This window comes from Artemia sp. Qi Xiang Cuo, chromosome 4 (assembly GCF_049724085.1).
Source record: "Artemia sp. Qi Xiang Cuo chromosome 4, ASM4972408v1, whole genome shotgun sequence".
NCBI classification, from domain to species: domain Eukaryota; kingdom Metazoa; phylum Arthropoda; class Branchiopoda; order Anostraca; family Artemiidae; genus Artemia; species Artemia sp. Qi Xiang Cuo.
Window position 1 is genome coordinate 9,827,069 of NC_142797.1, and position 12,865 is coordinate 9,839,933.

Consider the following 12,865-nt stretch of genomic DNA (forward strand, 5'->3'; position numbering starts at 1 on the left):
AAATTTTTGACTGACTCGAAAATAAGTCAAAAATTAGTAAAACCTACCTATATTATGTATATATATATATATATATATATATATTATATATATATATATATATATATATATATATATATATATATATATATATATATATATATATATATTCATATTTTATTGGTGCTGAGGGTTTTTGTGGCCAAAATGAGTGGTGACACGTTTTGATATATTAAAAAAGAACCCAACTATCTATCTATGCCTGTATACAATCAAGGTCGGATTGTATTGATGATTAGAACTTTACTTTTGACAGTGCAATTCTGTTATGTTATTAGAATTTTGATGATTAGAGGTAACCCACAAGCATAGGGGTTACCCTGGCACATTGCTCTCTGATTTTCAGTTATAACTGACATATCTGGCATTAATCTATGGACATTGCCAGTTTTAAATGTGCAAAGTTTATGTTTCCAGTGTCTTCTCTAGTCTCTTTTTTCAAATGTTTAACAAGGGGGCACTTACTGCCTCAATATATAGACTTTTCCAATCATTCACGCTATATACTGAACAGCATGATTCTCATGCATGGGGTTTAGCTGTTTCTTCTAAATTTTGGCTAAGTGCCCTCTGGTTGATGGATATTTTGAGGTTGAAAAATATTCCTCAGATCTTGTCCTATAAAGTCCGTTTTGGTTCTACATTTTTAAATATGATGGTAGGCCAAGGTTGGCAGTCTCAGGGTTGTAAGCCTTATTTGTCCATACCTGGAGCTTGTTTTGCTGCCCTTTGTTGTATTTTTTTTTTTTAATAGTCTCCTTTGTAATATAGTCCCCAAACAATGTTTGGATATTCAATATTAGGATGTAATATTGATTTAAACATTAATGAACACATCCTGCTGTTCATGTGCTTGAATGATTTGTATATCACTCCCACAAGATGATATATTACATTATAATTTTTGCTTTACTGAAGATCAAAGAAATAGCTTAAATCTGCTACTTAGAATATCAGAAGCTACTTAGAATACTATATTAGGATGATAAAGCTAAATTAATTGTTAGAAATTCACTGACATTGAAAAATAAAGATTGGTACTTGTCTATTAAATAAAACACATTCAAGAATTACACTGTGTAGATCTAACAATAATTGGTTTTGCCTCACCAGAATGGGTTGTGATTTCCTTATTTTGAGTGTGAAAAACTACGATGTAGCTATATTTAATTAAATATTTAATATGTAGAGGAGGTTAGGGGTTAGGTTAGATTGGGTTAGGTATTTAATATAGTGTGTTCTCTGTGACCTCTTCTGCATTATTCTTTGTCGTAGTTTCCATAATTAATATTACCTGAAGTGTTATATTATCTACATGTTTTGATATATTTCATTTGGATTAACCTAACTTCAATTCTTGGGTGTGCTTTATTCAACAGACAAATACTTAAAGATTTTCTGCAAGTTTGAGCAGTGTTTAATTTCTAATGTTGTGATAAAAAAAAAATGAAACTTAGTATAAAACAGTGTTTTTCTAAAGGGAAGAAATAGCATTATACTTTTGAGGGTTGGCAAGAACATTCTTATTTGTGGTAATTTCTATTCATTTTAGCCTTTTCATCAGATATTCATTTCGTCATTCATAGTGATATATGCTCTTTTAATTTTGACATAAGATAAAAGCTATTTGAAGCTAATGCTTCTTTCAATTGTTTTTATATGCTCTGTATTTTTGGCTATTTTGAACTTAACTTATTTTTGTGTTTCAACCAACATAGTTTTATGCATACTATTAGTAGTGATATTGGTGGATAAGTCAATATTTAATGCTAATTCACAATTCGAAACATGTTAGTAGTAGTTATGATGGGAGTAGTCATAGGAGGAGTATCCAAGCAGCAATTTTGTACTTTTAAGTTGCAATATTGACCTCAGATCTGTATCAGCAACCTCAGAAATCGTTTAGTGCCAACTTTGTTTGAAATTTGACGCTATTTGTGAAATATTTACTTAATGTGCTCAGATTTCAGACTTCAATACTTTAGTACTAGCCTCAAAATTGTAACCAACAATATATTAACCCTTTAATATCAATTTTGCTAGAAATCAAACATCTTATTCATTTTGAAGTATGTTCTCATTGTGTTTGGTTTAGGACAGTCATACTATAGATCATTTTCATTGATTAAATTGAAACCATTTAGGACAATGCCCTAAGTAGTTCCAGCACATATTTTGATTTGTACTTCTATGTTGTGATATTAGCCTCATATTTGTTATCAGCTAACAAATTAAAACCCCTAAATACTATATTGTGTAGGAATCAAATGCTATTAAAATAATATGTATGTGTGTTTTGATTTAGGACTGTCATGCTGCAATCTATACGCTCTTCAAAATGTTGGGAATTCAATCATTTAGACTATTCCTTGATTGCAAGATCCATAATGAATGGCTCCATAAATTCTTAATTATCTGCTCCTATGAAAACCAATGTAATTTTTGAAATGTCTTGTCAGTTGATTTTGACATTATATTCTTGATTTGCAAAGTAAGCCTTAAGTTTGTAGTCACTAAGTTCAGCAGCCCTTAAAGACCAACTATGGTGACAATACACTACATTCATAAGATATATGCTTATTTGTATGTTTTTTTTATGGGAGTAGTTTTACTACTATCATAGACCAGTGGCGGATCCAGGGGGGGGGGCGCGTGCCCCCTCTCCCTAACGTAGTCTAAAGTAGTGTAATTTACTCAATTAACTCAAGTTTGCGTTGATTAAACTTGCTCCTGACGCAAGTTTATTGGATCAACCTATCCCCCCCCCCCCTAAAAAAATCCTGGATCTGCCCCTGTCGTAGAAATTAAAAAGCTTCATCATTTACAACTGTACCTTCAATAGTCCCTGGAGGATCATCACTTAAATGAGGTACAGCGTATTTATATATATAAATATGTATATATATAATATATGCATAATATAAACATATATATATATATATATATATATATATATATATATATATATATATATATATATATATATATATATATATATATATATATATATATATATATATATATATATATATATATATATACATATTATATGTATATATGTGTGTATACATATATTACAAAGGCCCTGTAGCCACCAACTATAGAAATTGAAAATAGTTTCATAACTCTGGCATTATTAAGGTGTAAATGTCAACTTTTTTTGAAACATGCACCTAATATGGACATCAAAATTGCAATGTCAGCCTCAGATTTGTTACTGTTCCCCATAAAGTAACATGGATGTCCCCCTTCCTCCATCCACCTAATATCCTGGTGTAAATCTCTGTTAGTGAATATGGGATGTCCATGCATAGATAGCTATTGTTGTAATCTACTTTAACCATTTTCTTATTTGTTTTGTAGGATTATTTATGAATGCTGCAAGAAATTGGTGAAAAGACAATATACTAGAACAACTGGCAGTTTGGATGGCAGGTCATCAGTGAGAGAGAAACAAAATTTGCCACCTCTGAAAAAGGACTTCTTCATTCCTGATTCTTCTGTTCTCGATAGGTACAGAATAAAACACAAGACTTTTCCTGAAATATATAGCTACATTGTAGCTACATAGCAAGGATATTTTGTCATATCCTTGATCTTGTGATTGTTCATGCTGTTTTTTTTTCAAATTCATTTATCACCTAAAAAAACTGGTTATTATATTTGGATAACTCTTGATTTATCTTTAACTGATTTTTGCAATAGTTAGATAAAATGTCCTGTTGAATCTGGAACAATGACTTAGTTGGAAGTTTGAAAATCATAAATATATGTTGGTGATGTGTGCAGTATGTGAGACTCTGATGTTGCTAGCACGCTGCACCACCAAACCACCTGAGGCCAAGACAGCTGTGTACACTCCTTCACTTCACTGCTAAAAGCTGCACTGTTTACACTGTTTTAGGAATGTCTTTTATCCTCATAATATTTTCTTATGTGCTCTTCCTATCGGCTTTTTTGCTGATAGATTTCTGTAAAGGCATGAATGTAGGAATGAACGACTTTATTTGTATTTTTTTTTCATGCCATCATTCAAATATGTATATAAAGTTATGCTTAAACAGTTCTTCTTAGACGCAAGGGTTGATAAGGTGCTAGCGTATGCTGGTAGATATATTGAATTTTAAGGGAAGCCTTGTATTATGCATGTCTTTTTCATATACAGTTTGTTTATAGGATGTTTACAGTCATTGAAAATGCAATATAATTGCATTGCATTTTCATTTTTACAAATATTACATTTTCATTTTTGCAAATATTGCATTTTCATTTTCACTGGCTGTAAGCAGCCCAATTTTTTCTTCTTAGTTCTTTTCGTTGTTAGTAGTCACTTATAAAATATCCTTGCTGCCAAAACGCAATTTGCTATTTTGAATTTGTGCAGGCTTGAATATTGAAATGGTTAGTGTGCTCTAGATTGTTGAGCATGACGAGAAAACAGATTTACAACAAAAAATACCTTCACAAGATTTAGACATTATGTTAAAAAAAACATTTTTTAAACATAATAAATGGCGCCGCAACCATAATGCCAACCTGACATATTCAAATTTAATGTTTAGCAATATGTTAATGTCATCTTGTATAATTTCGGATGACGTCATGGATTCCAAATATTATTCAATACGATCACTGAAAACGATCATAATTACGATACAAACATAATAGGAAAACTAAAATTGGAAGGCCGAAAATTATAATGTCTGAATCGAACCCATCACCCAAAATTCAAGATTAGCAAAACCCGATACTAGCCACAAAATATTAGATCGGTGACCGAAGTGACAAAAAATTCAGTTCAGTAGAAGTATTCAGTAGCAGTAGAAGTTGCGAACAAAAATTTACCCATTTTCCCCTACGTTCTATCAGTAGAAGCTGCATTCGGTATCATGGGAATATCGTAAGATATTTCCCTTAAAATTGTGGTATTACACAATACAATTTATTCTAAGTGGCAACACAGCTTCTGAGGCTGAGGAATATTGGGACCCCAATGCAGAAGAGAAATAGATGCTGCTTCCCCTCAAAATCAGCCCAAAAAAGGGGACAGAAAAGTTCCAAACATTTTTTTTTTCAAATTAAAATAAATAGAAGATAAAAATGAATCCTATAGGATAAATTAAAAAAGAAAACAACTTTTTTTCAATTGAAAGTAAGGAGCGACATTGAAATTCAAGACAAGCAGAAATCGTTCCGTATATGAATGGGTTGCCCCCTTCCTCAATACTTTAATCTTTACGCTAAATTTTTAGCCCTTTTAAATAAGTTCCCTATTTTAAACGACCCTTTTTTAGAATGTGTCGTTTTTAAAGAAAAATTGGACAAACAATCAAACTTTAGCGTAAAGAGCAAAGTATTTAGGTGGTGAACAACCTCTTCATATACATGGAAGGTTCAAGCTTCCACCTGCAAAAATCCGGATTTTTTTTTTCGGAAGTTCTTCTTGGTTCTTAATTTTTATCTAGTTTTTTCTTCTTTATATATGTATATATATATATATATTATTAGCTTACCCATTGTGGGTTACTGTGATCTCAAAGAAAGGAAGTTCAAGGACACAAAAATTAAAACAACATACTGAAATTTAATTAATTTAATAATTATTAATATATTAATTAATATTTAGGAGGTGAACAACCCCTTCATATACATGGAAAGTTCAAAACTCCATGGAAAGTTCAAGCTTCCACCTGCAAAAATCCGGAATTTTTTTTTCGGAAGTTCTTCTTAGCTCTTAATATTTTTCTAGTTTTTCTTCTTTATATATATATATATATATATATATATATATATATATATATATATATATATATATATATATATTTTATATATATATATATATGTGTATATATATATACAAAAATTAAAACAACATCCTGAAATTTAATTAATTTTAATGTACGTGCCTGAGTGCTGGATCCAGGATTCTGGGGTGATTTGGTGCAAGATAAGCACAGTCGTAACTAACCTGACTGCCCTTGGCAGGGTAAATCGCCGCAGCTGCCCAAAAAAGGGGACGAGAAAAGTTCCAAACAATTTTTTTCAAATTAAAATAAGTAGAGGATAAAAATGAATCCTATTGGATAAATTAAAAAAGAAAACAATTTTTTTTCAATTGAAAGTAAGGAGCGACATGAAATTCAAAAATCGTTTCGTATATGAATGGGTTGCCTCCTTCCTCAATACCTACCTCTTTACGCTAAATTTTTTAGCCGTTTTAAAAAAGTTGCCTATTTTAAACTGCCCTTTTGTAGAATGTGTCGTTAAAAAAAAATTGACAAAGAGCTAAACTTTAGCGTAAAGAGCAAAGTATTTAGGAGGTGATACATGGAAAGTTACATATACATATATAATACATGGAAAGTTCAAAACTCCATGGAAAGTTCAAGCTTCCACCTGCAAAAATCCGGAATTTTTTTTTTCGGAAGTTCTTCTTAGTTCTTAATTTTTTCTAGTTTTTCTTCTTTATATATATATATATATATATATATATATATATATATATATATATATATATATATATATATATATATATATATATATATATATATATATATATATATATATATATATTTATATATATATATATATATATATATATATATATATATATATATATATATATATATATATATATATATATATATATATATATGTATATATATATATATATAAATTAAAACAAAATGCTAAAATTTAATTAATTAATACTTTTATTTATTCGAGTACTTTCACATATACAATATTTTTATTTTTCGTCCGGTGTGTATGCAAATAGGGACTTGAAGCGGCCATATATAGTTGCCCATGTGAGAAGCCAGGATTCCCTGAATGTACTCCACACACTTGTAGTGATTGTCCTTTTGCTTTTTTTATGGTCATTGCAAAAGTTGGTCGCGCCGGAAACTCGCGTCGAAAAAATCGTTCGGCAAAGCACCATGATTTTACTGACTTCTTTTTTTTTCCGAGTGAACAAAAACATTGGGGGGCCTTGTCCCAGCCATTTAAACATTTGCCTCTCAATTACTTGGACTATCTGTCTTGGCTTTTCTCTGTCTACAATTACCCAGCCCAGTCTTGATGCAACCTATGCAACCTATTGCCCAAAATACTTGATAACTTCAATTCACCCCCCCCCCCATACGTGACGGCCCTGATACTCTAATTTATAAATTGAAATGTGCGGTGCAATACTTGGTAAATCCAGTTAGTTCAAGAATTCCATTGGGTAATTAACAACTTCGTCTTGATTCATCATGGTATCGAAGGACTTGTATGTTGTCGCTTCGCCTGGTATTCCGTTTTGAATTTTAAAATTAATGGTATTCACATCATTGTTGGTATTGCTGGGTTTTTTTTTAACTTCCAATACGCTATAAATACACGACACGTTCATATAAAACGATAATTTTGTTACCAAAAGATTGTTACGCTTACGGTTACTTTTTGACGTGATCACCGAAAAGATTGAGACATTTGTCACATCTGTGGACAAGTTTTTCAACACCATCTTCAAAGAATGTTGCCGTCAATGAATTTGAATGATCCTTGTCGTTAGTTGGATGGTCCTCATTGGTTTAAAAGCGCTTCCCTCCGAGGTACGGTCTTCAGTTCAGCAGAAAGATAGATGTCGCTGGGTACTATGTCAGGACTATAGAGTGGATGACCGAAAATGTCCCATTTAAATTGTCCAAGATGCCGTAGAGTTGCACCGGCTGTGTGTGGACGAGCATTGTCATTTATCATGTCAACTCCAGCAGTCAGCTTTCCTTTTCGTTTGTTTTGAAGGGCTCTACTCAAACGACGCAAAGTTTTTCAAAAAACAGCCGCACAGTAAACGAGTTATTTTGCAGTTGTGCAGCATTCAGGCACTGGATTAACTCTGAACTCACTTGATCATGAGGATATTCTTTAAAAATAATAAACTATTCCCAGAAAAGGACAAAAAATATTATGATCATCAAATAAAAAAGTTATGTTTGATTAAGTCTATACTAAAATTTACTTTAAGCGTTATCTAAAGTCAAGAACATAAGCATCTCCCATTAATGTTGATAATTTTTTTTTACCAGGTGATAGATAAATTACCTGGTAATTTTTTTACCAGGGGATTAAAATCGAGATCATTGGTGCATTTTATTTCTAGTTTTCTCTGTTGTTCTTTAAACTGACTTTGTCAACTAAATTGTGCAATTATATTTATGTACTGATTTTTTTAGACCTTACGAAGAAGTGGAAGCTTTTAGGAAGTCTCGAGAGATTATTGTGCGAGGGGAAAATGTGCCAAATCCTGTTTTTGACTTCAGAGAAGCTAATTTTCCTCCATACATCATGGAAATAATGGAGTAAGTATAAGTGTTTAAATGTGTCATCCAATGGTTATGTTGACACACTAGTGCATATAAATGTAGCAGAATAAATACACAAAACAAAAGAATATCATTGTCACCTTCTTTCACATACAGCGTGTATACCTAACCCTTAAATATTCTTCAGTTGTTTTTCTGGGTAAACATAGTTCAATACTTGTTTTGCAAATTTGGCGTCTTTAGCGTCAGTTTTGATAGGTAGTTGAAAAAGAGCTCAGAATATCCCGTGGAGATGGAAATAAAACTTGTCTATTGCTATCAAGTAATGTAAGATACTTTTCAAGTTCTCCTTTGTATGCGCAATTTTTCAATTCTTTTCAAATTTACCTAATTTTGACTTAGAAATTAATTAATTAATTATTTAAACTTAATTATCTTCTTTTAATTTTTTTAAAAAATTAAAGTCAAATTTTTTTCACTTCAGGGAAGCTAATTTCCTCCAAACATTATGGAAATGATGAAGTAAGCATTGGGTAATATGACAAATATAAATTAATTGGGTAATAGCAATCGTTTTTGGGAATGACAATTTTAATGTTGTTTTGTGTCATAGGAAAAGTTAGAGTAGAGATAATAAAGAACGAATTTGAAGAAAACAACTACATGAAAGGGAACGTAGCAAACCAAATTGAGTAGGTGATTCAAAAGGGAAAGATGGCCAGGCCACTAGGTGATTCAAAAGTAAAAGATGGCCAGGCCAGTGGGTGATTCAAAGATAAAAGATGGCCAGGTGGTGTGTTGTTCTCAAATTTATTTAAATTTTTCAGTTTTTTTTTATTTACTTACTTTTCGTTAGACCATATAGAAAATAAAAAGAATGCAACCAGAATAATTACACAAAAGAAGAGATAGTAAACCGAATAGAGTAGGAAATTTAAAGATAAATTACTCCAAAGTTAAATTTCCTTTTTCTTCACTTCTGACTTCCATTTTTCAAACTGCTCTCAGCTTAAGAGGATAATGCAGCCGTATGTTTTGGTACGTACAGACATAATTAAGGTCTCCGAGGAACTTCTTGGCTATATTGTTTAGCTTAGAGGACAAAAAATTGGTAATTCCTCTGGACGTAGAGGAAGTTGTCTGTGTACTAATCTGGGAAAAAGATACTTGATAAAAATTAAAATTAAGAGAAATATTTCAGCAGATTTTATTTCAATATTTAGTTTACCCAAAGATCAAATTAAGAGCAAACTCCTATTGATGCTCTCTGTCTTAAGTACCAGCGTATTGCTAACGTCTATGTTTGCTGCCTTTGAATGTTCAAAAAGGCTACTGGATCATAATTGGCTAATGATTGGCATAATTGGCTAATTACAAATTAAGAGCAAACTCCTATTGATGCTCTCTATCTTAAGTACCAGCGTATTGCTAACGTCTATGTTTGCTGCCTCTGAATGTTCAAAAAGGCTACTGGATCATAATTGGCTAATGATTGGCATAATTGGCTAATTACAAATTAAGAGCAAACTCCTATTGATGCTCTCTATCTTAAGTACCAGCGTATTGCTAACGTCTATGTTTGCTGCCTCTGAATGTTCAAAAAGGCTACTGGATCATAATTGGCTAATGATTGGCATAATTGGCTAATTACAAATTAAGAGCAAACTCCTATTGATGCTCTCTATCTTAAGTACCAGCGTATTGCTAACGTCTATGTTTGCTGCCTATGAATGTTCAAAAAGGCTACTGGATCATAATTGGCTAATGATTGGCATAATTGGCTAATTACAAATTAAGAGCAAACTCCTATTGATGCTCTCTATCTTAAGTACCAGCGTATTGCTAACGTCTATGTTTGCTGCCTCTGAATGTTCAAAAAGGCTACTGGATCATAATTGGCTAATGATTGGCATAATTGGCTAATTACAAATTAAGAGCAAACTCCTATTGATGCTCTCTATCTTAAGTACCAGCGTATTGCTAACGTCTATGTTTGCTGCCTTTGAATGTTCAAAAAGGCTACTGGATCATAATTGGCTAATGATTGGCATAATTGGCTAATTACAAATTAAGAGCAAACTCCTATTGATGCTCTCTATCTTAAGTACCAGCGTATTGCTAACGTCTATGTTTGCTTCCTTTGAATGTTCAAAAAGGCTACTGGATCATAATTGGCTAATGATGGGCATAATTGGCTAATTACAAATTAAGAGCAAACTCCTATTGATGCTCTCTATCTTAAGTACCAGCGTATTGCTAACGTCTATGTTTGCTGCCTTTGAATGTTCAAAAAGGCTACTGGATCATAATTGGCTAATGATTGGCATAATTGGCTAATTACAAATTAAGAGCAAACTCCTATTGATGCTCTCTATCTTAAGTACCAGCGTATTGCTAACGTCTATGTTTGCTGCCTTTGAATGTTCAAAAAGGCTACTGGATCATAATTGGCTAATTATTGTCATAATTGGCTAATTACAAATTAAGAGCAAACTCCTATTGATGCTCTCTATCTTAAGTACCAGCGTATTGCTAACGTCTATGTTTGCTGCCTTTGAATGTTCAAAAAGGCTACTGGATCATAATTGGCTAATGATTGGCATAATTGGCTAATTACAAATTAAGAGCAAACTCCTATTGATGCTCTCTATCTTAAGTACCAGCGTATTGCTAACGTCTATGTTTGCTGACTTTGAATGTTCAAAAAGGCTACTGGATCATAATTGGCTAATGATTGGCATAATTGGCTAATTACAAATTAAGAGCAAACTCCTATTGATGCTCTCTATCTTAAGTACCAGCGTATTGCTAACGTCTATGTTTGCTGCCTTTGAATGTTCAAAAAGGCTACTGGATCATAATTGGCTAATGATTGGCTAATTACAAATTAAGAGCAAACTCCTATTGATGCTCTCTATCTTAAGTACCAGCGTATTGCTAACGTCTATGTTTGCTGCCTTTGAATGTTCAAAAAGGCTACTGGATCATAATTGGCTAATGATTGGCATAATTGGCTAATTACAAATAAAGAGCAAACTCCTATTGATGCTCTCTATCTTAAGTACCAGCGTATTGCTAACGTCTATGTTTGCTGCCTTTGAATGTTCAAAAAGGCTACTGGATCATAATTGGCTAATGATTGGCATAATTGGCTAATTACAAATTAAGAGCAAACTCCTATTGATGCTCTCTATCTTAAGTACCAGCGTATTGCTAACGTCTATGTTTGCTGCCTTTGAATGTTCAAAAAGGCTACTGGATCATAATTGGCTAATAATTGGCATAATTGGCTAATTACAAATTAAGAGCAAACTCCTATTGATGCTCTCTATCTTAAGTACCAGCGTATTGCTAACGTCTATGTTTGCTGCCTCTGAATGTTCAAAAAGGCTACTGGATCATAATTGGCTAATGATTGGCATAATTGGCTAATTACAAATTAAGAGCAAACTCCTATTGATGCTCTCTATCTTAAGTACCAGCGTATTGCTAACGTCTATGTTTGCTGCCTTTGAATGTTCAAAAAGGCTACTGGATCATAATTGGCTAATGATTGGCATAATTGGCTAATTGGCTGATGAGTGGCATAATTCGCTAATTGGTGGATGAGTCACTTCCAACCAAATTCCAATGAATCAAAATCGGACTGAACCCTCGCAGATAGATAAAATGGTATTCCAAGGAGGCGGTGAGATTAGTTTTAATGGTTTAAATTACCGATTTTATTGCTTTAATTGGCTGAGCAATCGCTACCAGTGAGTTTCAATGGACCAAAACCCAAATGAACCCTCGCAGATAGATAAAATGGTATTCCAAGGAGGTGGTGAGATTAGTTTAAATGGTTTAAATTACCGATTTTATTGCTTTAATTGGCTGAGCAATCGCTACCAGTGATCAAAACCCAAATGAACCCTCGCAGATAGATAAAATGGTATTATTAGGAGGTGGTCAGACTATTCTAAATGATATGAATTTTATTTAAAAATTAATATTAAGGGACAATTTTAATAAAGAAATTAATACAAAAAATGGAATTGCGACTTATTTTCACTTCGACAAATGAGTGTATAAACATATTCAACTTTTACATTTTCTAAATTTGTATAGTTGTAGGCTATTTAAGGCTTCCTTAGTGATTCATCAAAAATCATGTTCATCGGTTTTATATTCTATTTTATTTTCTATATTGATAAACGTAAAATTTATTTTTGCCAGCTACTAGTTTTGATGTTTGTGATTATAGAAAATTTAAGTTTTTAAGCTTTTTGCAGGGCCTCCAACTGTCATTTGCTCTAAGATTTAAATGATAAAAAGTCGTAAGAAATTTTTATGTTTGGCTATGTAATATGCTTTCGTCTTGGCTTGTAATAAACAGAAAATTGGGCGTTAAGAGATAGATTTGTTAATGGTTGCCTTCTTTTTGAAAAATCCTACGACTGCCCATGCATAAAACCTTTTACCAAAATATTGATTATATTTCGTTTGGAACAATATTCCTACTGGCATTTGGGGTGGGG

The 12,865-nt window shown here is 32.3% G+C and overlaps 1 protein-coding gene across 1 annotated transcript in view; it reads left to right on the top strand.

The window, feature by feature from the left end:
• Positions 1-12,865, top strand: part of LOC148952767 (putative ATP-dependent RNA helicase DDX5) — a 59,645-nt gene that overhangs the window by 4,971 nt on the left and 41,809 nt on the right. The window contains exons 2-3 of the mRNA XM_089088078.1: positions 3,403-3,552; positions 8,259-8,384. Coding sequence (XP_088944204.1) covers positions 3,403-3,552; positions 8,259-8,384 — 276 coding nt within the window. The remainder of the gene's footprint in view (positions 1-3,402; positions 3,553-8,258; positions 8,385-12,865) is intronic.